The 25,765-nt window shown below is 49.1% G+C and overlaps 1 protein-coding gene across 4 annotated transcripts in view; it reads left to right on the plus strand.

Moving 5' to 3' along the window:
• The window catches only part of IL16 (interleukin 16), a 170,308-nt gene that overhangs the window by 88,006 nt on the left and 56,537 nt on the right, over positions 1 to 25,765 (plus strand). The window contains exons 12-19 of one of the 4 annotated variants that reach the window (XR_010659102.1): positions 1,209 to 1,675; positions 7,926 to 8,076; positions 11,228 to 12,314; positions 13,200 to 13,368; positions 17,054 to 17,155; positions 20,731 to 20,989; positions 21,212 to 21,337; positions 24,107 to 24,546. Coding sequence is in view for 3 of the 4 variants with exons in the window: in XM_065906139.1 (XP_065762211.1) it covers positions 1,209 to 1,675; positions 7,926 to 8,076; positions 11,228 to 12,314; positions 13,200 to 13,368; positions 17,054 to 17,155; positions 20,731 to 20,989; positions 21,212 to 21,337; positions 24,107 to 24,300 (2,555 nt within the window). In the remaining variant the exon portion in view is untranslated. Of the gene's footprint in view, positions 1 to 1,208; positions 1,676 to 7,925; positions 8,077 to 11,227; positions 12,315 to 13,199; positions 13,369 to 17,053; positions 17,156 to 20,730; positions 20,990 to 21,211; positions 21,338 to 24,106; positions 25,077 to 25,765 lie in introns of those variants that run through there. The other 3 variants (XM_065906139.1, XM_065906140.1, XM_065906141.1) reach the window with 3 other exon arrangements.

A 25,765-nucleotide genomic window follows, 5' to 3' on the forward strand; every position in this document is an offset into this window, starting at 1 on the left:
TTGCTCCTGGACTTGCAGAATGTGCTGACATTTGAGCGAGAGCCTGGGCCTAAGTCTGCTCCCGCTCCTCTGATCTGTGATGCTAGGCAAGGGACATCGTCTACTACTAGAGACAAAGAAGGGTCAGTGGAGGGTGTGTGGTTGGCCCTAGTGCTCAGAATATGAGGAAGTTTCAGAGCGGGGCTCAGAACCAGGAGGAAGGGCTGCATAGGAAGAAAAGGAAGAGGAGAGTCTGCTTAAGGCACAGTGGTTTTCTGGCCTTGCTTCATCCTCATTTTTGGAAAGAAAGGTAGCCTCTTGATTATTGTTGTTCAGTCACTATGTCCAACTCTCTGCAACTCCAAGGACTACAGCCCACAAATCTCCTCTGCCCATGGTATTTCCCAGACAGGAATAGTGGAGTGAATTGCCATTTCCTCCTCCAGGGGAATCTTCCCAACCCAGGGTTGAACTTGAGTCTCCTGCATTGGCAGGTGGGTTTTTTTTTTTTTTTTTTTTTTTTTTACTACTGAGCCACCATGAAAGCCCTGACCTCTTGGTACAAAGCTCAAAGCACCTTCACAGACATTTTCTCTCTTTGATTTTGAACCTCAAAATGTCCAGTGACCCTGAAATGAGGATCTCCATTTTATAGATAGGAAACGGAGGGTGGAAGTTTGGGTTCCCCCAAAGGCCAGCAGGCTTTGAAATGGGGCATGGTCAGAATGTTGATTCAGAAGCATCTGGAGGCTCCACACCTATGGGAGCAAGGGGGGTCGCAGGGCTGAGCAGAGGGGCCAGTTGAGCAGAGATGATACCAGACTGCCCCTACCAGACCACTTCTGCCAAGCTATGGAGCTCACATGGCCCATTGGAGGTGTCCTGTGTGCAGAATTGGCTGGGTCTTTCTAGCCCCATCTCCATCAGGCATTGGAGATGGGCTGCCTCTTGGGTGAGGTGGTCCCTGAAGGGGCTGACAGCCAGGACATCAAGCCCTTCCTTGAAGGGCAACCTTGGGGATGCATCTCCATCTCTATACCTGGAGACTCAGAAAGTTTGAATGATTTTCCCAGCCTGATGTCACTGGTGCTGGACACCAGACCTGAGACTTCTGAGCTTCACTCCAAAGTGACCTCTGGGGAGAAGCAGACAGCCTGGGCAAGCAGCATACCCCTGGCAGCAGTCCTGAGCCAGACCAGGAATGGAGTTTATTTGTGCTTCCAATGCAGGTGTCAAAAGGCTGGAGAGCAGCTGGCACGGGCGGCCCACCTTGGAGAAGGAGCGGGACAAGAACTCTGCACCCCCACATCGCCGGGCGCAGAAGGTCATGATCCGTTCCAGCAGTGACAGCAGCTACATGTCAGGATCCCCCGGGGGCAGTCCCAGCAGCAGCGGGGAGCAGCCACCCTCCGACCTGGAAGTCAGTGCGCACAGCCCCAGCCTGCCCCTGGGGCGGGAACCAGGGGTGCCTCCTGGGGCCTCATCCAGGCACCCCCAGGAGAACCTGCCCCTCCCTGCAAGCCAGGGCAGCCACCCGCCACTGAGACTCAAGAAATCCTTTGAGATTTTGGTGAGAAAGCCTACATCCTCCAAGCCCAAGCCTCCACCCAGAAAATACTTTAAAAGTGACAGTGACCCTCAGAAGAGTCTGGATTCCTTGTGCCCTTCTGGACACACCTTGCCCACCTGTGGCCAGGTAAGAGAGGGTTGAGCATTCTCTTGCGCCAAGCAGGGTTGACTGGGGTGTTAGTAGAGTGTTAGCTGAGGGCAAGGAAGGGGTTTCTCCTCCATCAGAGAGAAGGGGCTGGCCTCATGCTTAAGGCTGACTTCAGAGAGAGAGCTTTGCAGCTTGGCAGACCTCAGCTGAAGCCCATCTTGCTGAATGACTTCTGCGTTGCCATCCATGACACACTGGAATGCAAGGCTGCTCTCACAGGTCTCTAAGCCTCAGTTTCCTCATCTGTTAATTGGGTCGAAGTTTTTTAAATTTATTTTAAGTTTTATTTCATTTTTACAAGCATTGGGGTTTTTTTAAGTTATTTATTTATTTATTTTTGGCAGCACTCGGTCTTCATTGCTGCACAGGTTTTTTTCTAGTTGTGAGTGAGCGGGGGCTACTCTCTAGTTGTGGTGCGTGAGCTTCTCATTGCAGTAGCAGCATGGGCTCTAGGGCATGTGGGCTCAGTAGCTGAGCCTCCTGGGCTCTAGAGCACAGGGTCAGGAGTTGTGGTTCGTGGGCTCAGTTGTTCTGCAGCATGTGGAATCTTCCCGGATTGAGGATCGAACCCAAATCTCCTGCATTGGCAGGCGGATTCTTTACCACTGAGCCACCAGGGAAACCCCAGGATTTCTTTTTTTTGGTGCCCTTAATGTGGACCATTTTGTGCCTTTAAATGTGGACCATTTAAAAAGTCTTTATTGAATTTGTTACAATATTGCTTTTTTGGCCATAAGGCATGTGGGATCTTAGCCCCCTGAGCAGGAAGTGAACCCATACCCCCTGCATTGGAAGGCAAAGTCCTAACCATCGCACTGCCAGGGAAGTCCCTGCGGCTGAATCTAGAGCTCCCTCCATGGGCTAAGGTGAGGATTCAATGGAACCAACCCAGCGGATGCTTTACAGGCTCTCGGGCATATCGGTGTTCATTGCTGTGACAGTGCGTGCCTCACAACCCTGCAGACCTCCGTTTCCTTTCTCTGCAGCCCCATCCCCCTCCCTCACAGGAGGGCAGGCTCATGGCCAGGCAGTTGCTGTATCTTGAGCCGTTTTTAGACCCAGATTCTGTGCTCTGTCTCAGTTAAGCCTGACAGCCATCTAGGGATAAGAGTCCCTTTTATGCAAAGAGAAAGCTGGTGGACTTGCTCAAGTTCACATCACCTGTGGGTCACTTTATCACTGCCTTCTTTATCACTTTATTTAGGCTCTGCTGTCTTTCACTTCTTCTTTGGCAGAGTTCACAGTGTAGGTAGAACTGGGGCCTCTGGTAATCCCCTCGAACAGTCTGCGATGAGGGTTAGGAAGCTTCAGGAGGAGCAAGAAACCCCAGAGAGGAAGGTGTTGAGGAGGAGGAGTGAGAGAGCAGAGGAGGGAGAGGAAGCCAGGTTACTGAAGAGGAAGTACCATCTTGCAGAGAGCTGGCAGGATGTGGGCTCGTTAGCAATTCGTGGTGGAGTTGCCCAGGAGGCTCTGTTCACCTGGTCCTTTTTTTTTTAAATTCTTTCCAAGCAAATGAATATTTTATTAACATGGTATAAAAATTTTTTTTAAACATATGGTAGGGTTTTGACCTCAAATACTTGTGAGGTCTGCTACTAAAATGAACTTACAGCTAGACAGCTTATGAATCTTGAAGATACCCAGTCTCTGTCCAGTTAAGGTTTCAGAACAGACACCCTCACCTTGTGTGCTCCCATTTTAAGCAAACATTTCATTTTCCTTTGAGCCTAAGACCTGTGAGTCCCAGAGGGCAAATTAGGAACAGAGAAGCTGGGAAACCAGGCTATCTACTTTGTTCCTGGAGACCCAGAGAGGGTCTGTAGAAGTCACAGAAGCTGCCCTGCTGATGCCCTTGTGCCCTCTGGCCAGGTTGGACCAGATATGGGGAGGGAATCTCCCCAAGCAAGGCTGCTGGGGAAGAAGAAGGCAGACAGGGACTCCGCTGCAGGTAGAAGTCCCCCGTCTTTGCTGCCCTGGCTGCCTCTTCAGCATCCATCGCTCCTGCCTGCACCCTCCCCACTTCTGCAGCTGCAGTTCTCTGTCCTCCTGCTTTGTCCCATGTGGCCCACAGACCCTTCCACAGCCTTTTACAAAGCCACAGCCAGCACCATATTATTTTCCTGGGTGTTGGGGGTGCAGAGAAGGGACAACAGCACCATAAAAACAGGGGCTGTTTGCTGCATGTCATCCTTATTAAAATATCCTCTACCGTGTCTGGGGATTTCTCACTGGGTGTTTTTCTCTTTGGCCCCAGTGTGTAATCTCTCTCCATTCTTTCCTCCCTTCCTCCCTCCAGCTCCTCCTCCTTCTTTATCTCTCTCTGTCCTCTACCCTCCACCTCCTCCAGTCTTTCCTCTCCAGGGTCCCATGACCTTTCTCAAGCTTTTATGACAACCCCAAAGTCTTTTTCACCTACTGTAACTCAATGGGACTTCCACAACCAAAATGACCTTCAGGATATTTCTTTCAACAGAGGCCCAGTTCTCTCCCTTCTAGAAAATCAGCTTTAATGATCACTTTTGGTTAAAAATCACTTTTTCCCCTAAGTCATCTCCTCTGTCTTCTTTCCCATCTCTCTCCATCATTCACTACCAAGCCCTGTACCAGGAAAAATTATTTACAGCAAAATTCAAGTGAAATCAATCTTACTTCTGGAGCTAATTAAAAAAAAACCTCCCATGAAGAGGGTGCAGTATCAGGTGTGTTGATGAAAAGACAAAACACATCCGAGTCTGTTCCAACATGTAAACTTGCTTTCACCACTGTGGTTGGTACCCAGAGCATCAGCCTATGAAAGTGTCAACCATTCACGGATATAGACTGGGTGCTGAGTTCCCTGGGTGCAGTTAAGTTTCAGACGCATGTCATTTTTTTTTTTTTCCTGCTGATGAGTGGCATCAGTCTGATATTTTAAGCTTCTAATGTCATAGCCAAGCCTTGCTTTTATGAAGGACTAGTTCAAGAGACACAGTGATTCCTTTGGGTTGGTTGATCTCTCGATGTTTCCAAAGTGCTACCGTAGAACTCAATTCTAAATAGGGAACCCTGGGCTGGGACAATGCTTGGTGAACACATTTCTAACTTGTATAGACTTATCCTTCCTAAAGAATGTTTATTGACAAAGTAGATATAAATCTCAGGCCACAAATGTTTTCAGTTTCTCTTTTAGTCCCACATGGTGCATTTGTTCCTCCTTCTTTCCTTCCTTTTGGAAGGGAGCTCACAGCCTCCCTTGTCTAATAGCCAACCCATCATTCCACCTGACCCTGGAAAGAGCAGAAAAGAGATGCCATGAACTTCAGTGTGGCAGAGTATTTCCCCTGCAGAAAAATGTTGGCAGCATCTTTCTTTAAATTATTTATTTTATTTTGTGGCTGTGTTGGGTCTGCCTAGGTGCAGCGAGTGGGCTTCTCATTGCAGTGGCTTCTCTTGTTGCAGAGCATGGGCTCTAGGGCACTCTGGCTTCAGTAGTTGGGGCACTTGGGCTTAGTTGCCCTGAGGCATAGGGGATCTTCCCAGACCAGGGATCGAACTCATGTCCCCTGCATTAGCAGGTGGATTCTTAACCACTGGACACCAGAGAAGCCCTATAATACAGCATCATTTTGATATTGGCCTTCTTTTCTTTCTGGGTTGCTGCCCTGCTTTTTGCTTCTACCATGGATGTTTATCTCTCTGGAACACTTTTTCTTGGCTTCTCTGCCTGGAAAGTTCTTACCTTTTGCTCAAGAGCCAGACAAGAAGCACTTCTCCTGGGAAGCTTTCTGCCCCGCTCTGGACAGAACTGGTGCTGGTCCCTGCCTCTGGGTCCTGGCAACATGTCTTTCATGCTGTATGAAAACCCAGACTCTACTCAAGCATTAGAGAGTGACTTGGTGCTTGGTCCAGCTCATCCCTGAACTGGTTTGTGAAGCAGCCTGAGGCCACATCCATGCTTAATGGGAAAACCATCCTGCCCTGAACCGATCAAGTCACCCTGGGGGCAGCAGAGGGGAGATATGGCGCAGTTCCAGAGTTTCTGTCATCCTTCACAACATCCTTTCTAAATAGCTGCATGTTGTCTTCTGGTCGTTCAGTCATGTCCAGTTCTCTGTGACCTCATGGACTGTAGCCTGCTAGGCTCCTCTGCTCATGGGATTCTCCAGGCAAGAATACTAGAGTGGGTAGCCATTTCCTTCTCCAGAGGATATTCCCAACCCAGGGATCAAACCCAAGTCTCCTGCATTGGAATGTGGATTTTTTTTTTTTTCCCAACCACTGAACCATCAAGGAAGACCATAAATAACCGAATAATGAATCACAATATAGAAAGCAACAGATACAAGTTTTCCTCCAAGGGTTCTAACCTTAACTTAGTGAAGACTCAGGGGGCAGATCTTTGCCTCATTGTCTTCCCCCCTGGGAGGAGGAGTTTAGCCAGATGTAGTGGTACATGGAATTCCAGTTATTTCAAATCCTGAAAGATGATGCTATGAAAGTGCTGCACTCAATATGCCAGCAAATTTGGAAAACTCAGCAGTGGCCACAGGAATGGAAAAGGTCAGTTTTCATTCCAATCCCAAAGAAAGGCAATCCCAAAGAATGTTCAAACTACCACACAATTGCACTCATCTCACACGCTAGTAAAGTAATACTCAAAATTCTCCAAGTCAGGCTTCAGTAATCTGTGAATCGTGAACTTCCAGATGGTCAAGCTGGTTTTAGAAAAGGCAGAGGAACCAGAGGTCAAATTGCCAATATCCACTGGATCATTGAAAAAGCAAGAGAGTTCCAGAAAAACATCTATTTCTGCTTTATTGACTATGCCAAAGCCTTTGACTGTGTGGATCACAATAAACTGTGGAAAATTCTGAAAGAAATGGGAATACCAGACCACCTGACTTGCCTCTTGAGAAACCTATATGCAGGTCAGGAAGCAACAGTTAGAACTGGACAGGAAACAACACACTGGTTCCAAATAGGAAAAGGAGTACGTCAAGGTTGTATATTGTCACCCTGCTTATTTAACTTATATGCAGAGTATATCATGAGAAACGCTGGGCTGAAAGAAGCACAAGCTGGAATCAAGATTGCCGGGAGAAATATCAATAACCTCAGATATGCAGATGACACCACCCTTATGGCAGAAAGTGAAGAGGAACTAAAAAGCCTCTTGATGAAAGTGAAAGAGGAGAGTGAAAAAGTTGACTTAAGGCTCAACATTCAGAAAACTAAGATCATGGCTTCTGATCCCATCACTTCATGACAAATAGATGGGGCAACAGTGGAAACAGTGTCAGACATTATTTTTTGGGCTCCAAAATCACTGCAGATGGTGATTGCAACCATGAAATTAAAAGACGCTTACTCCTTGAAAGGAAAATTATGACCAACCTAGATAGCATATTAAAAAGCAGAGACATTACTTTGACAACAAAGGTCCCTCTAGTTACAGTTTTTCCAGTGGTCATGCATAGATATGAGAGTTGGACTATAAAGAAAGCTGAGCACAGAAGAATTGATGCTTTTGAAGTGTGGTGTTGGAGAAGACTCTTGAGAGTCCCTTGGACTGCAAGGAGATCCAACCAGTTCATCCTAAAGGAGATCAGTCCTGGGTGTTCATTGGAGGGACTGATGTTAAACCTGAAACTCCAATACTTTGGCCACCTGATGCGAAGAGTTGACTCATTGGAAAAGACCCTGATGCTGGGAGGGATTGGGGGCAGGGGGAGAAGGGGACGACAGAGGATGAGGTGGCCGGATGGCATCATCGACTCGATGGACATGGGTTTGAATAAACTCAGGGTGTTGGTGATGGACAGGGAGGCCTGGCGTGCTGTGATTCATGGGGTCGCAAAGAGTCAGACACGACAGAGCACCTGAATTGAACTGAACTGAGTGGTACGTGAAGCAGTGCCAGCCCCATTCCCCACCCCCATCCCTCTTCTCCTGGTTACAGGGGGCCCAGGATCTTCACATGTGTTAAGTGGATGAGCCCTTGTACTGGATGCTGGCTCGTGTGTCCAGGAAGCAGAGGGATGCTCTGGGCCTCCAGGAGGTGCCAGCTCCCTGGTCACCCATGCAGGCAGTGCCATGAAGGAAAGAACCCTCTTGATCAGCAGGGTTGCTATTGGACTTCTGATTAAAGCTGCTCAATGTCGGCCCCCCAGTCCCAGTCAGAGGGCTCCTTACTTTCTCACAGCTGGAGGCTACCGTTTTGACACAGTCTCACTTCCTGTTTACACCACAGGAAGCCAGAGAACTGCTGCCACCGCCACCTCCGCAGGAAGACGCAGCAGGGAGAACCCCTCACTCCGCTGCTGGCCACCCAGGACCTGCAGTCGGGCCACACACGACATCCCTCTCAGAGGGCCAGCCAGGGAGGAGGGCAGCCAGCCCAGGTAGGTCTTCATTGCCATCTGCCAGGAGGAGGGACCTTCTGGGTCAAGGTCCAGCATTAGGGGAAGACTATCTGGAGCGTTAGAGCATCCTGCATGGCTGGACAGCTGGACCTGGGCTGGTGAGCAGTCAGGGCTCCCCCTGAGGCGGTGGGACAGCGGGAGTGCCATCCAGGGTGGGAACCTCTTGGCTGGAGTAGTGATGATGTAATGCAGCGGGGGTGGGGGGGGTGGGGGGGATGCACGGGGGCAATGTGGGGGCAATGCGGGCCAATCCAGAGAGTCAGGAGCCCTTGGGAAAGGTCCCAGACACGCCTATCCAACCACAGCAAGCAGTCGCTGCCTGCAGGGTGACAGCCTTCTAGAAAGCTGCTTCCAGCATTTCCAAGTCTGGGAATGCGGGTCAGAGAGGCATGAGTGACTAGCAGGTTGCTGGTGGTCATCACCCCCATGCGGGGGATGACCGGGGTGTGCCCCCATGCTGCCACTGAAAGTGCTGAGATGTGAGCTGAATATTTAGAGCTTCGAGGATAGAGCATGGGATTTGGCGTCAGGGAGACCAGGGTGGGAAACCTGGCTCTGTCCTTCACCAGTGTGATTTGGGGCAACTCAGCTTTTGTGTGTGTGAGCCTCAGTTTTCTCATCAGCAAGTGGGAAATCACATAGAACCCCAATAAGTGATTCAATTCAGTAAGTGTGTATTGAATGCTGCCTTCATGGGTCCCTGTACTGGCTTCTCAGGAAGGAGCAAGGCAGAGGAAGAGACAGACGCTGGGAGAGAGAGACACACAAAGAGGGAGATGCACAGAGAAAGAGAGATGAGAATGAATGTGAAGGAGAATGACTGAAAGAAGATAGACCAGTTCCTGCCATCAGGGAGCTCCCAATAGTGGTAGTGGCGGAATTATAAATATATAGGCTACACACTTACATATTTATTGCTCAACCTGTTTGAGTAGCACTACATGCAAATAGCCACCCACTCCAGTATTCTTGACTGAGGAACCCCGTGGACATAGGAGCCTGGCGGGCTACAGTCCATGGTGTTTGCAAGAGTTCATTGTGGCTTAGCGACTAAACAGCAATAACCACATGCAAAGCTCACAGAAGGCTCTTGGAGGTCCAGGAATGCTGTGAATGAAAATACCTGGCACATCTCACCTGGAGCAGGGGCCCTACTACTAGAAGCTCCTCTCCACCCTTTAGTCACCCCAACTGAGGAACACACCAGGGAACATCTCAGCGCTCTACTGGCAAGAGCTCCTCGACCCAGTTTGCATAAGGCTCTCACATAGAGTGTCTGACTGCTGAGTCTTACAACAGGCCTTACAGCAGAGCAATGCATAAATGCAGGACCAGGCTGAGAGGGCCAAACACACCTAGTAAAGCCCCAGAGTCAGTACTAACCACCCTGGCCTCTGAGATAGTGCAGAATGTCTCGTTGGGGTCTTCCAGGCTTAATGCCCCGCGTGGTTTGTAGCTTGAGGGCTGGCATTGGAACAACATGCAGGAGGAATCAATGTCTTCCTGACACTGGGCTGAAGTCTGATACCAGACACTACCCAGAGCATGGCACCAGAACAATGAGACCTGGGGTGACCGAAGGGCCACACATGCACTTGGCTTCTCAGCTGTGCAGGACCTGGGGGCCAGCCTCCCTCTGCCCCTGGGAAAGAGTGGTGGGTGGCAGAGCCTCCCCTGTCCTGGCTTGCTCAAGATGGGCTTCCAAGAAAGACCAACATATGCTCCTCTTCTTCTGACCCCAGGGGTGAGGGCCTGAACTTGACTGGGCGTGCCCGCTAGAGCAGGCTGGAAGGACCTGTGGGGCTGCCCCAATGCCAACACCCAGGCTCATCCCAGGTTTATTAAATCAGACCCAGTATATTTTAGATCCTTCAGTTTCCAGTGTGCAACCCAGTTTGGGAAATCACTGGTAGAGAGCTTCTTTCTCCCTGGAGCCTTCTCACCTCTCGTTGACTCTTTGGGCTGGGAACGCTCCTCTGCTGAGCAAGCTGGTTAAGTCTTCGAGTAGGGAGAGTAGCAAACTGACATGACTTCAGGGACCAGATGATACTTTAATGTGTGAAATGCTGACTGGGTGAGAGAGAGGGCTGTAACCCCATTGAGCTGGGGTGCAACCTGTCTGAAGTCCTTCAGGCCTGCATTGCTTTTCAGTGACGTGGGTGGTCCAAACCAATTAAGGCTGTCAGTGTGTGACTCATGGCTTACAAGTTTAAATGGTAAGAGAATTGAGAATTGTTTTGACCTTTAAAGTTTTAATGAGTTATCCAAGAGGCTACTTAGCACAGTAAGTCCGCTACATACGAATGAGTTCGTTCTGAGCGCACATTCTCGAGTCCAGTTTGTTCTTAAGTCCAACGAAGTTAGCCTAGATACCTAGCTAACACAATCTGCTACACAGTACTGTACTGTAATGGATTTATAATATTTTTCACAAAAATAATGCATAAAAAATAAACACAAAAAATAAAGCATTTTAAATCTGGCAGTACAGTACCTTGAAAAGTACAGTAGTGCCAGCTATATCACCACTGCTTTTACGCTTGCTTCCAGACATTCTGGGTTTGAAATAAAGACACTGTACTACTGTCCTCTGTACAGTCCTATACAGTAAAGTGTACGCAAGCACAAGTACTTGTAGAGGATGCACACATGTGACAATGTACACCAGACATATGAACTAACTCACGTGATTGGACATGAGAACACACATTTGCATCTCTGAAAGTTTGCAACTTGAAGGTTTGTATGGAGAGGACTTACAAAAGGACACAAAAGTGGGGAGTCAGGAGACGGGGGTCTTGGCACTGCCAACAGGTGACCCCTCATCCTTGTGAATGTTGGGTTCCTCAATTACACAGCATCAGAGATCAGACTGGGTATTCTGTGGGAACCCTTCTAGCTGTAAAATGCTAGGATGCTGTGGCGTTAACTCACGCCCCTGGTCCCCTGGTTCTGTGTGCGCTTCAGCCAGGTGATAGCACATGGGGTAGCAGCTTATCCAGCTAGGGATCTCCCACTCTGCTCATCTCCTCCCCTAGAATCCTTGCTGTTCATCTTTGAAAGTAAAACTTAGGAGGAAAACCCACAACAAGGTGTAACACACAGCTCTGGCCTTCTTTCTGCCCCCTAGGGACGCAAACGTCCCCAGTAAAACACCCATTGCTTAGGAGACAGGCTCGGATGGACTATAGCCTTGAGACCACAGCTGAAGACCCTTGGGTTAGAATTTCTGACTGCATCAAAAATCTCTTTAGCCCCATCATGAGTGAGAACCACAACCACGTGCCACTGCAGCCCGACGCCCCACGGGGTGAGGAAGACGGGATGCGAGGCCACCCAGACGGGGCTGCCGCGAAGCTGGACACCACAGGTGGTGGCCCCAAAACTTATAAGCCAGCGGGCGGCAGCACCGCGAAGAAGGGCCCTCCAGTAGCCCCCAAGCCAGCCTGGTTTCGCCAAAGCTTGAGAGGTTTGAGCAGTCGTGCTCCGGACTCCAGACGAGAGATGGGCGCCTCCTGCCAGCCGACCCCCGCCTCCAGGGAGCGCCCCGGGCCACCCCCGCGGGCCTCGTCCTCTATCAAGCAGAGGATCAGCTCCTTCGAAACCTTCGGCTCCGCTCACCCGCCTGACAGAGGAGCCCAGAGACTGAGCCTCCAGGCCTCCAGCTCCTCGGGTGAAGCAGCAGAACTTCCCGGGAAGCAAGAGGGAGGGCGGGCTTCTGGTCCCTCGGGGCGAGGGGCTCCCCCCACCATGGAAAAGCAGCGGCCAGAGCCAGAGCAGCTGCCCCCCGCCTCCCCGGCCACCCCAGAGGCCAGCGACCCCAGCGTGTCGGGGCACCCTGCCCTGGAACAGCAGCCCGGCCAGAAAACCCTCTCCCCTGACCCCGACCCTCTCTCAAGGCTGCTGGCGACACAGATGGAGGGACCCCGAGGCCCAGTGGTCAAGATGCCAAGTCAGCGGGCTCGGAGCTTCCCCCTGAGCCGGACCCAGTCCTGCGAGATGAAGCCACTGGACGAGAAGACCAGTAAACTCTACTCCATCAGCAGCCAAGTGTCCTCGGCCGTCATGAAGTCCCTGCTGTGCCTCCCGTCTTCCCTCTCTTTCGGCCAGACCCCCTGCAGCCCCAAAGAAGGGGTGTTGCCTCCCGCAGCATTCAGTGAAGACCCCGCAAATAGTTCTGCCGAAGCTCCTGCCTCAGACACCGGCTTCTCTCTCAAGTGAGTGTCTCCGACCAGTGTTCACCTCTCTCATCTTTCGTCCTCTTACAATCCTCTGAGTCTTTAAAAAGTTTCTCAGGTTTGCTAAAGGATTGTTCCACCTGTTCTGTCTCTCTCTTTTTTAAGTGTTTATTTATTTATTTATTTTTTGACTGCACTGGGTCTTCATTGCTTTTCAAAGGTTTTTTCTAGTTGTGGTGCGCGGGCTTCTCGTTGCAGTGACTTCTCTTGTTGCAAAGCATGGGCTCTAAGCACATGAGCTTCAGTAGTTGTGGCTCGAAGGCTCTAGAGCATAGGCTCAGTAGTCGTGGCAAACAGACTTAGTTGCTCTGTGGCGTGTGGGATCTTCCCAGATCAAGGAATGAGTCCATGTGCCTTGCAATACAAGGTGGATTCTTAACCACTGGACCACCAAGGAAGTCACCACCTGTTCTTATGATCATATGTGTGTGTGTGAGAGAGAGAGTATGTGGGTGTGAGAGTGTATGGGTCTTGTGAGTGTGTGGGTGAGTATGTGGGTGTGTGAGAGAGAGAGAGGACATCGCTCTTGGTGGTCATATAAATGCAGATTTGCCCAAAGCATCAGTTATACTTCAGGGTGAAGTTTTGAACACAGACTTCAGAGTCAGACACACCACAATCTGTGATTTCAAATTCCAGATCTTGGCATTTCATAACCACATGACCATAGACAAGTTTCCCCACCTCCCTGAACCCCAATGTCTTTATCTCTATGGTGAAGAATTGCTAGTATCTATTCATAGAATTGTTGCATGTACTTGTAGAATGAACATTAGCACCCTCCAGTAATACAGTAGGTATGCAAAGGCTGTTAGCTCTTGTTAGCATCACAACTCATACTGTGTGCTTCTCCTCCCTGCCAAGCCTTTCAGAGCTGAGAGAATACACGGAAGGTCTCAATGAGTCCACGGAAGCCAACGACTGTGACCACTGCACCCCTCAGCCCGGTCAATCGGTTATCTCCCTGCTGAGCACAGAGGAACTAAAGAAGCTCATAGAGGAAGTGAAGGTTCTGGATGAAGCTACATTAAAGGTAGGTTTCTTTTTTATGGGCATTTACCAAGATGAAGGGCTTCCCAGGTGGCATGAGTGGTAAAGAACCCACCTGCCAATGCAGGAGACATTAAGAGACATGGGTTTGATCCCTGGGTCAGGAAGAGCCCCTGGAAAAGGGAATGGGAACCCACTCCAGTACTCTTGCCTGCAGAACCCCATGGACAGAGGAGCCTGGTGGGCTACAGTCCATGGGTCTCAGAGTTGGACATGACTGAGTGACTTAGCACTTACAGAGATGAAGGCCTTGCTCAGAGCAGTGTGGTCACCTCAGTTAGGTTGGAGGAGAAGCAACCCATGTGGCCCAGGGATCCTTGAAGTCAAGACAGTGGTTCCCAGGGGCAGATACCAGATTGTGCCCTGCCCAGGGGCAGAGGGGTGCTGTATCACTGGACCAAAATCAGTCCTTCCAGTATAGGGAGCTTTGTCGTTCATGAAGTGATTTCAATCATAGAGTTGTATCTTTTCGATCATTTAATAAAGGAGAAAGGTGAGGTTCAAGGTCACAGAGTTAAGGTTTTCTATCTCCTTGTTCCCCTGGCTGCCTGCCTGGCCTGCATCTCCAGGGTGATACTGCTTGCGAGTAAGCTGTCCATCATAAATTCTGAGTTCTTGCCTGAAGACTTGCCCTGCTCACCGAGAGGTGACTGATCCCAGGACTTGCAAAGGCTCCCACACTCAGTCAAGTCATTCTGAAAGTCCCACTTCCCCTATGCCTTCTGAGCATGACCCAAAAGTCTGTGGAGAGGAAGTGGTCAGGCAGAACTGAGGCTCATTGAGTTCAGACGAGCACAGCCTCATGGGCCTTGCATCCGTCTGGGAGACCCCAGTCCACGAAGGCTGTTTACACTGGAATTATCCAGACTGGGAGGAGAGGGTAAGGAGGCATCACAGCCAGCGTTCCCTACAGCAGAGGTCCCCAGCCTCCAGGATCTAATGCCTGATGATCGGAGGTGGAGCTGATGTGATGATAATAGAAATAAAGTACACAGTAAATGTAGTGCACTTGGATCACCCTGAAACCATCACCCTCCCCCAGTCTGTGGGGAAATTGTCTTTTATGAAACTGGTCCCTGGTGCCAAAAAGGTTGGGGACTGCTGCCCTAGATCAAGGGCATGGGTGAGCCTGAAAAGATGTCTTGGGCCTCTGGGGCTCTTGCTCATCACCTGTGCACTGGCACCATCTTACCCAGAGCCTGATTTCAACAAAATAACAGAGACTAAGCTATGGTTTTTCCAGTAGTCATGTACAGATGTGAGAGTTGAACCATAAAGAAGGCTGAGCACTGAAAAACTTATGCTTTCAAACTGTGGTGCTGGAGAAGACTCTTGTGAGTCCCTTGGACTGCAAGAAGATCAAACCAGTCAATCCTAAAGGAGATCAACCCTGAATATTTATTGAAAGGACTGAAACTTAAGCTCTGATACTGTGGCCACCTGATGTGAAGAGCCAACTCACTGGAAAAGACCCTGATACTGGGAAAGATTGAGGGCAGGAGGAGAAGGGGGTGACAGAGGATGAGATGGTTGGATGGCATCAAGGATTCAGTGAACATTAGTTTGAGCAAATTCCGGGAGATAGTGAAGGGCAGGGAAGGCTGGCAAGCTTCAGTCCATGGGGTCACAAAGAGTCGACATGACTTGGCAACTGAACAACAGCAACAAAGTACTGTGTAAAATACATAACTGTCCTTCTTGGGGCCTCCCTGGGAGAGTATTTGCTTTTAAACTTGACAAAGGACTCTTACAAGGCAAGTAAGCTGATGCCTGGGGACAAGTTGGGAGATTTGGGCCAGTGCTGCAGTAGAGGTGGGGACCATGAAGTCCATTCATCCCTTCATCCCCCCCCTGGGGCTTGGGGACTCCAGATCAAAGGCTCGTGGAGCTAGCGGCACAGCGGAGGCTCTGGTGGTGCCACAGCAAGTGAATTTTTGATTTAAGGTTATTCCTTTGTGCCAGGGCACAAACTGGTGGCCTGAGAGCCTGCAGGTGTATTGTATTTGGTCTGCTTGGTGATTGTCTAAAAAGTATTATATTGTGTGTGTGTGTGAGTGTGTGTGTGTGTGTGTGTGTGAGTGTGTGTGTGTGTGTGTGTGTGTAGTTGCTAAGTCATGTCTGACTCTTTGCGACCCCATGGTCTGTAGCCCGCCAGGCTCCTCTGTCCATGGAATTCTCCAGGCAAGAATACTGGAGCGGGCAGCAATTCCCTTCTCCAGGGGATCTTCCTGACCCAGGGATCCAACCCAAGTCTCCTACATTGCAGATAGATTCTTTATCGTCTGAGTCACCAGGGAAGCTCAGTATTATATTAATATTCTAAATATCATCAAACCCGAATCAAAACCTGGATTCTGGCTTCCCTGTCTATCTCTTTTTAAATATTATTTATTTGGCTGCATCAGGTCTTAGCCATGGCTTACAGACTCTTTAGTTGTAACTTGCAGGCTTAGTTGCCCTGTGGCTTGTGGGATCTTAGTTCCCCAAGCAGGGATGGAACCCACACTCCTGTATTGCAAGGCAGATCCGTAACCACTGGACATTAGGGAAGTCTCCTGGCTTCTCTCTTTTTATAAAGGGCATGAATGGTCCTGGAGCACTGGTCTGCATTCCTAGGAGCAGAGGGTCCTCTCGAGCCGATGTGCTCTCAGTTCTCTGTAGTTCCCCTCTCTCTCTCTCACATCTGCCCCTTTTGCTCTTTAAAGTGGTCTGCCTGGGCCCTGGATGCACTTGAGTTTGAGAACCCCCTCCACCACCATTGAGACCAGACGAGGGTCTCTGACTTTAGACACTGCAGAGGGATGTTCTGGCTCCAGGTGAGCCCAGGTCCAGGCTGGGAAGTACTCTGTGTGTGTGTGTCTGTATGTGTGCCTGGGTAGGCATGCATGTGTGTGTGTGTACACATGTGTGTTCTAGGGTGAGAAGCCAGCTGGTCTCCTTAATGCTGCTGCTGTGCCCCATGGAGCAGCAGGTGTAAAACAGAACCACCAACTCCTGCAAAACTGCACCACCCCAGCTTTGCTGACCCAGAGTTCTCCAGGCTGACCCCATCCCACACCAGGGGGCAGAGCTGTGTTGTCCCAACTTCGATTTCCAGCTAACTCAGTAGCACCCAGCCCCATCTATACAGATGTGGGTGTGGATGGGTGCACAGGAGAGGAAAAGAACTCTACAGGTTGCCATACATGCATTTTCTTTTTCTTTTGAGCTTCCCATGATTTCCCAGAAAGTTTTCTTTTTCTAAATAATGAGATGGGTTTGACACAACTGGCAACATGGACAAGCTGCGATTTGAGAGCATATCAGCCTGATATTACGCTTCTCAGGTGGCGCTAGTGGTAAAGCATCGACTTGCCAATGCCAGAGATGCAAGAGACATGGGTTCGAACTCTGGGTCAGGAAGATCTCCTGGAGTAAGAAATGGCCACCCACTTCAGTATTCTTGCCTGGAGAATCCCATGGACAGAGGAGCCTGGTGGGCTACAGTCCATGGGGTTGCAAAGAGTCAGACATGATTAAGCACACACACAGCCTGATGTTAGAACACTTGTTAAATCTTCATCTTCTGTAGTTTTATTAAACTTGAACAGAGGGGAAGAAGAATACTTGCTAAATTGTTCATGGTGTTGCAATACAATGTTTTTAATATATATATTTTCCTTCTGCAGCAATTAGACAGCATCCATGTCACCATCTTGCACAAGGAGGAAGGGGCTGGCCTTGGGTTCAGCTTGGCAGGAGGAGCAGATCTAGAAAACAAGGTGATCACGGTGAGTGGCCCAGTCATGGGGTTCATCAGAGCCAGAGGCAATGACCCTTGGAGAGGGAAACACTTATCAGGAGGGGGATCAGAGGAATGCATAACCCCAGGCCCTGGACAGGAGTTTAAGATACTTAGAGAAGCATAGATACTTAACCACTGGACCACGAGGGAAGTCCCATGATCCTTAACTTTAAAAAGGTCTCTGTGTACACAAAACAACTTTAATTTACCCAAAGAAATCTGAATCACTTATGGAACTTTAAAAAATATTACAGGCATCTCAGCCTCACCCCAGAGCTGTTTTATCAGAATTTCTTGAAGTCAAAACCTTAATGCCTCCATTTTTGAAGGTCCTGGAGAGACGTTTAAAAAATTCCAACACAGTAAATGTCACTGCATTGAAGTGAAGTGAAGTGATATGAAAGTTGCTCAGTCATGTCCAACTCTTTGCAACGCCATGGACTATACAGTCCACGGAATTCTCTAGGCCAGAATACCGGAGTGGGTAGCCTTTCCCTTCTCCAGGGGATCTTCCCAACCCAGGGATCAAACCCATGTCTCCCACATTGCAGGCAGATTCTTTACCAGCTGAGCCACCAGGGAAGCCCAAGAATACTACAGTGGATAGCCTATCCCTTCTCCAGCAGATCTTCCCGACCCAGGAATCAAACCAGGGTCTCCTGCATTGCAGGCGGATTCTTTACCAACTGAGCTATCAGGTTAATTGAATGTTACGTGAATTTCATCTCAACAACAAGAAAACAGGAAGAAAATTCAAAACAAATTTTTTTCAGTGTCATGTCTCTTTTGGAAATAGAGTTCAGTAACCTATTAGCCACCAACATTAAAAAATTTTTTTTAACTTTATAAGCCACTGGGCTTCCCTGGTGGCTCAGACAGTAAAGAATATGCCTGCAATGCAGAAGACCTGCCCAGGTTTGATCCCTGGGTCAGGAAGATCCCCTGGAGTAGGAAATGGCAGCCCACTCCAGCATTCTTGCCTGGAGAATCCCATAGGCAGAGAAGCTACAGTCCATAGGGTCACAAAGAATCGGATATGACTGAGCAACCAACATTTTATCTTATTATTGGAGTATAATTGCTTTACAATGTTTGTGTTAGTTTCTGCTGTACAACAAAGCAAATCAGCTATAGGTATACATATATGCATATATACATATATATGCATATACATATATGTATATACATATATACATGTATACATATACACATCCCTCTGGGATGTCCCTCCCAACTCCCCACTCCATCCCACCCATCTAGGCCATCACAGAGCACTGACCTGAGCTCCTGTGCTTGACATACATATGCCACCAACGTTTAGACAAGAATGATTTATGACCACAGAAGCCTTTGCCAAAGGCTTTACAGGAAGGATTGAAGGCCTGGCTGTGACACATAGCACAGCACATCTAGATGGAAAGAGGTCTCACCTGGACAGAAAGAGGCCTTGGGCAGGCGGGTGTGGTACAGGAGGCTGTTTTCCTGGGTCTGCCCACTGGGAGATGGGGTGTGTTAACAGAGACGGTGGTGAAGCAGATCTGATGGTTGGCGGCGGGTGGTGGGGCCCACCTGGAAAGGTCAGGAAGCTGTTTCTGTTGCTATTCACAGAGCACAGCTCAGGATGTACCCGAGGCTTCAGATCTCGAGGTCCAGCCCCCTGTTCTCGCAGGACCAGCTGGTATGCAGGGTAACTCGGCACACTGCTTTCAGTCATTTCAGAATCAGTCGTGTGTGATCAGCAACTTCCTTCTTTGCAAGCAAGCTCTCCACCACAAAAAAGCACATAAAACCCATGAGGACCTAGTTCTGACACTGAGCACTGGCAGATCACCATAAAGACATTCTGGACGGTACAGTCTGCTTCCTAATTGAAGAGCAGAAAAGAGAGCTTACCTGTGGGAACAACACTTTGGATCTGTGGGTCTGCCCTGGAGGGGGGGAGTTTTCTGCACCCATTTCGGCCGCCACCCCTGACACTGCCTCAAAAGCCAGGAGCGGTACACATCGGCTGATCCTATGCACCGAACTTCCCCTTTCTCCTTCCATGTTTGAGCGCTTCTGTTCCTTTCCAGATTCATTCAAAGAGAACTAACGCTGAGTACCGTCCATTATCAAGAACAAGCTGGGCTCCCACTGACGTGCAAGCTTTCTTCCCCATGCCTCAGGATGGGGGATCGTTGGCATGCTTGCTTCATTTGTGGAGGATGGATGGAGATGCAGAACAGAAATTCTGCCTCCTACTCGGGTCTCGTAATCAGAGGATCTTGACTACATCTGACCCCATAACAGAATTTTTCCAACACTGAAACTATTTAGAGAAACAAAGAACCTTGATCAAAGGATAACAGCAAAACAACACATAGCACAGTTTAGCGATTGCCCACTCATGCTGTCATTCAGTCCTCCTAATTAAGCACATTAGAGTTTACATCATTAAAAAGGCTGAGGCAGGTCTTGCCTGGAAGTCGAGTGGTTAAGACTCTGTGCCTCCATTGCAGAGGCGGTGGGTTTGATCCTGAGTCAGGGAATTAAGATCCCACATACCGTGGGGCCAAAAAATAAAAAGCCCCATACATGTTAAAAAAAAAATGTATTACAGGAAGAAAAAAAAAAGAAGACAACTGTGGCAAAGACATGAGTTTTTTTTTTCAATCCTACACACTTTTCAGAAAGGGAACTTAGGTGGGTGATGGTCTCTTTTAATTGGAATTAAGGATCAGAATTTCTAGGGGAGGAGCTTTAAAAATATTTAGACTTCCTAGGATAATAATTCTGCATTCTGTGAAACATGTGGTTTGAGAATTTCTCTATGAAAAAAAGAATGCTTTGCTGAACCTTTTGGGGATCACTATATTATTTGGCTTGTTCTTAGAGAATTATCATGCCAGCCTGTACTATAGAGTCTCTAATTTAATTTTTTTTACACGGTAGACATTTTCAGAGCTTGTATTTTATCCAATGTTCTTAATTTTCTTAGACCTTGGAAACTTCTCTAACACAATATCTATTAATATGGCACAAAATCAGTGCTTGAAGAAAGTTTCCCTGGGAGAATGCTGATGCAGAGCACAAAGGGCAAAAGAGTGTGACCAAATGTTAACTAGGATTGTAGCAATACAGTCTAGTAGGTTGTGTTGGAAAGAATTTTGATGGCCAGTCTGGCCACTTTTGCTAATGATCTCTGCTCTGGGTAGAGAAAGGGGTGAAGCTGGCTGGCAGCCCTGAGCTAGGACATCTTTCATTTTATTTTCTTTGAAAGAATCTTCAGGGCTTCCTGGTGGCTCAGTGGTAAAGAACTTGCCTGCCAATGCAGGAGATATAAGTTCGACTCCCGGGTGGGGAAGATGCAAGGAGAAGGAAGTGGCACCCCTTCCGGTATTCTTGCTTGGAAAATCCCATGGACATAGGAGCCTGGCAGACTACAGTTCATGGGGTCACAGAAGAGGTGGTTGCTTAGCAACTGAACAAGAACCTGGGTTTAACCGGTCGTGATCCTCCTCCAGCAAGAATCCGGATCCAATATGGTAAGTCCTGGGTCCTGACCTCCTCTGGTTTGCTCAGGTTCACAGGGTGTTCCCTAACGGGCTGGCCTCCCAGGAAGGGACCATTCAGAAGGGCAACGAGGTTCTCTCCATCAACGGCAAGTCTCTCAAAGGAGCCACACACAATGATGCCCTGGCTATCCTCCGCCAAGCTCGGGAGCCCAGGCAAGCTGTGATTGTCACCAGGAGGCCGACTCTGGAGGCCATGACCGACCTCAACTCCTCCACTGATTCCTCAGGCTCAGCCTCTGTGGCCAGTGACGTCTCCATAGAATCTGGTAATTTCTCCTTGCCTGGTAGAAGCCTTGTGGGCCACATCACTTTTGGATGTGTGAGGCCAGTGCTGGCAGGGCTATTCCTGGTCCTCAGAACACTTAGCCAGCTGGGCGATGCACACACAGGTGAATCCACACATGCGCACAAGTTCCCTGGCAGCATCAGCCAGGCTCACCTGATACCCAGAAGGAGAACATCCCTAACAAACCTCTGTGTTTTCTCAGCAGCAGAGGGCACAGTCTGCACGGTGACCCTGGAAAAGACCTCTGCGGGACTGGGCTTCAGCCTGGAAGGAGGGAAGGGCTCCCTGCATGGGGACAAGCCTCTGACGGTTAATAGGATCTTCAAAGGTGCGATGTGGGTCCCCCTTTCGGCTTCAGCTCTAGTTGTGGGTGTTGGACCAGGCAGCCCAAAGGCTTCTGAGGGCCCTACAGGGCTTATCGGTTTCCTACAACCCTAGGCCCTTTTGGGAAGCAGGCAGACCTCTTACGAACTTGACTTTGCTTTTTCTCCCTGTTCTCCTTGGCTCAGACATCCCCGTAATCCCTCTATTTTCCTGGGTCCTTGTAAGTGACCCAGCCTGCTCTGGCTTCAGCCTGGCGGGATGGGATCAAGGTCAAGTATGTGAGGCCCTGAGTGCCATGTTTTTAATTTTTAAAAATTATTTGTTATTTATTTAACAAATTTAAATTGTTAGATTGCTCCTCACGGGCTTTCTCTAGTTGCATAGAGCAGGGGCTACTCTCTGGTTGCGGTGTGCAGGCATCTCATTGCGGTGGCTTCTCTCATTGCAGAGCTGGGGCTCTAGAGCACTCAGGCTTAGTAGTTGTGGTGCACAGGCTTAATTGCCCCTTGGCATATGGAATCTTCCTGGACCAGAGATCAAACCCATGTCTCCTGCATTAGCAGGCAGATTCTTATCTACTGGTCTACTGGTCAGAAGTCCTGGGTGCAATATTGAAGGGGGTGCCGAAATATTCAGTAATCAAGATACAGACTGTTTCAATGCAATATTTTTTTTAAATCAAAATTAATTCAAAAAGCCCACAATGAACAAAACACAGAGTCCGACTTTCTACTAGCAGAACCCAGCCTCACTCACCTCATTCTAATCCTGGACTTGTCAGCTCCTACTGTTATTCAAAATGTTGAGATTTTGTTCATCATGGATTGGGGAGCAAGCCAACCCTAGTTGGAGGTTACTTGGGTTTTCCTGGGAAGATAATGAATGGCCTGCAGCTGTCACATACAATCACTCCTGATTCTTCACTGCTTCTCAAGCTGGACCCCCTGAGTCCCAGAGCCAGGAGTTGTAGACAAGGGGTCACGTGGTCTGGGATCTGGTCCAGTTCTGCTTCTTTTTTTGGCTATGCTGGGTCTTCGTTGCTGTATGCACGCTTTTCTCTAGTTGCAAGTGCACAGGCTTCTTATTACAGTGGCATCTTGCTGCAGAGCACAGGCTCCATAACACGAACGCTTCAATAGTAGCAGCACGTGAGGTTCCCAAACTCTAAAGCATAGGCTCAGTAGTTGTGGTGTATGGGCTTAGTTGCTCCACAGTATGTAGGATCTCCCCCGATCAGGGATCGAACCCATGTCTCCTGCGTTGACAGGCAGATTCTTTACCACTGAGCCACCAGGGAAGCCCTCCAACTCTACTTCTAACTGCCAAGTGACTATTGTCTTCTGGGCCTGAGGCTCCTGATCTATAAGAAGAGCTGTGGACAGGGGTCTTTGGGCTCTTAGTGTTGCAACGCAAAAGCCCTCCTAGCTCTGCTCCCTGTGCCCCAGGGAGGCCCCATTGCAGACTAGTTTTGTTTCTGGGAGGCCTGCTACAACTGCTGAGGCTCACATGAGAGCTTCCAAAGGATGCTATGTTTACTCCAACTCTGGAGAAGCTATATATATATAATATATATGTATATATATAATTGGTTTTTTTTTTTTTTTTATCCTTAACCAAGACTTCGTCTTATTTATTTATGGCTGCATCAGGTCTTAGTTATGGCACATGGGCTTCTCTCTAGTTGTGTCATGCAGGGCTTAGTTGTCATATGGACTTAGTTGCCCCAAGGCCTGTGGGATCTTAGTTCCCCAACCTCAATCCCTGCATTGGAAGGTGAATTCTTAATCTCTGAACCACCCGGGAAGTCCTCAATTCTGGGAAAGATATTTTTAACTTTTTAATTTTTGACCACACTGCATAGCATGTGTGTATGTGTGCTCAGTCATGTCCAACTCTTTGCAACCCCGTGGACTGTAGCCTGCCAGGGTCCTCTGTCCATGAGATTTCCCAGGTAAGAACACTGGAGTGGGTTGCTATTTCCTTGCAGAATCTTAATTACCAATTAGGGATCAAACCCACACCCCTTGCAGTGGAAGCTTCAAGTCTTAACCGCTGGACCACCAGAGAATTCCTAATATTTTTAACTTTTGACAGTTGATTTGAGATGAGCATACATCTCCAAGTCACTGGACCTGGATTCTAGTATTAGTTCTGCCACCAATGGCAGCACGACCTTAGGCGAGTCATTTCACCATCTTGGTCCCGTTTGCTTACACGGCGATGAGCCTGCCAGCTGCAGGGTGATGTGGGGCCAAGGGACATGGGCTCTAGAGCCACAAAGTCTGGTTCAAACCTAGGCCCCATCACGCAGCAGCTTCAAAGCTCAGGTGAGTTGCTTGAGTCCTTGGTTTCCTCCCACATGAAAAGGGAACAGCAACAGAGCTACTAGAGTCCTAGGACTCTTGCCATAAATGCTGAGTGTTAACACAAAGCCTGTGATATATAATTGCCCAGTATATTTTAGCTTTTTTTTTTTTTTTTTAAGAAATGTCTGTTTAGATGCTTGATATGTTTTATTTGTTCATTTATTGGCCACACTGCACAACATGCAGGATCTTGGCTCCCTGTGCCCCCTGCACTGGAAGGTGAAGCCCTAACCATTGGGCCACCAGGGAAGTCCTGGGATGCCTCGCTTTAGATCGACCACTGGGCTCCAGAGGGATGGGCTCCAGTTCCCTTCTGAGCTGTCCTGGCTCCTCAGAGGCCAAGGGTAGGTGGTGACTGCTTGTTCCCTTGTCACTCAAGGCACCCACTCTCTCCTCTCTCATCCCAGGGGTGGCCTCAGAACAGAGTGACACAGTCCAGCCGGGAGATGAAATCTTACACCTGGCCGGCACCGCCATGCAGGGCCTCACGCGGTTTGAGGCCTGGAACATCATCAAGGCGTTGCCTGATGGCCCTGTGACGATCGTCCTCAGGAGGAAGAGCCTGCAGTCCAAGGGGACCCCAGCTGCTGGAGATCCCTAGGCCCAGCACCAGTGCAGATGCCAGAGCCTACCACATGCAGGTCCCCGAACTGCTCATTCTCAGGGTCACGGCTAACCCCACCCAATGGGGGAATGCACAGCTGTGCTTCCTGGTGGCTGCTTGCCCAGGTCTGGACCTTCTGGGAGCCCACCCAGTGAGAGGGTGGTCCCAGAAGTTAGGGCACAGTCACAGCGGGGTGGCTGATACAAATGACAGACTGCATCTAGAAAGCTTAGTGATAATACTGTGGTGCTGTAAATAAAATGGATATATGATTGGATATGAAATCCATGGCTTGCTCTGCAGATTTTCTAAGGCCTGTCTCTGGGTGATGATCCACCCCAACCTTTGTTTTTCTCATGAGTCTGCAATGCTGGCCTGCTTGGAGGGGGTTCCCTTCATCCTGCTCCACTTGACATCAGCTGGCGCCAACTCACAGGCTGGAGGCTAGAACCACTGGAAGGGTCATTCACTCACACACGGGTCACTGAGGTTGGCTGCTGCTAGGAACTCAGCTGGAGCCATTGGCCTGGACACTTGGAGGCGGCCTCTCCCTGTGGCCAGGGCTTCCTCACAATACATGACTGGGTGTCCCCCAAGAGTGTGAGAGCCAGGTAGGAGCTGTATCCTTGATGTGACCTTATCTCCAAAGTTGAAGAGCATCACTTCTCTTGTGCTCCATCAGTGAGAGCTGGCCCAGACCTGCTCAGGTTTAAGGGGAGGGGAAAGGCGGCTTGGGCTATTTTTGAAAAATATGGTCTATCACATAGTGCATTTGCAAAACTGTTTTTGGTTGGGGTTGGAGAAGCGCTCCTGGCTGGGGTGGTACCCAGTGACAGAGCAAGTAACCAGACGAGTGAAATTCCATGTGTGCTCAGCTGTGCCAACAGAATAGACCAGTCTGAGTCTGACAGGGTGAAATACACATGGCTGCCATTTACCTCCCATGTGCCAAGCACCGTGTTAGTATTAAGTGGACATTGTCTTCAGTAATCACAGCAGTGTCTACAGAGCATGATATCATCCTGTTATATAGATGAGAACACTGAGACCCGAAGACAGTGAGAAACTTGTCCAGCTGGTAAATGATACAGAGTGAGTCCTTTCTTCTGTGATTTGGTTGAGATCAATAGGCCAAGATGGGGCTTCGCCGATGGTTCAGCAGGTAGAGAATCCGCCTGCAATACAGGAGACACAAGAGACTCGGGTTCGATTCCCTGCCAGGAGGGCATGGCAACCCATTCTAGTATTCTTGCCTGGAGAATGCCATGGACAGAGGAGCCTGGCGGGCCACAGTCTGTGGGTTCACAAAGAGTCGGACACAACTGAGCAACAAGCATGTGCACAAGAGGCCAGGATGCTTTTAAATGCAGACAGAACACTGTGGGAAAACTACCACTGTGGTCATTACTTAGCGCCTGACTGCTGAGCTCTGGGTAAGGAAATTGATTAGCAACACCTAGTA

The sequence above is a fragment of the Muntiacus reevesi genome, chromosome 15 (genome assembly GCF_963930625.1).
Source record: "Muntiacus reevesi chromosome 15, mMunRee1.1, whole genome shotgun sequence".
In the NCBI taxonomy this organism is placed as follows: domain Eukaryota; kingdom Metazoa; phylum Chordata; class Mammalia; order Artiodactyla; family Cervidae; genus Muntiacus; species Muntiacus reevesi.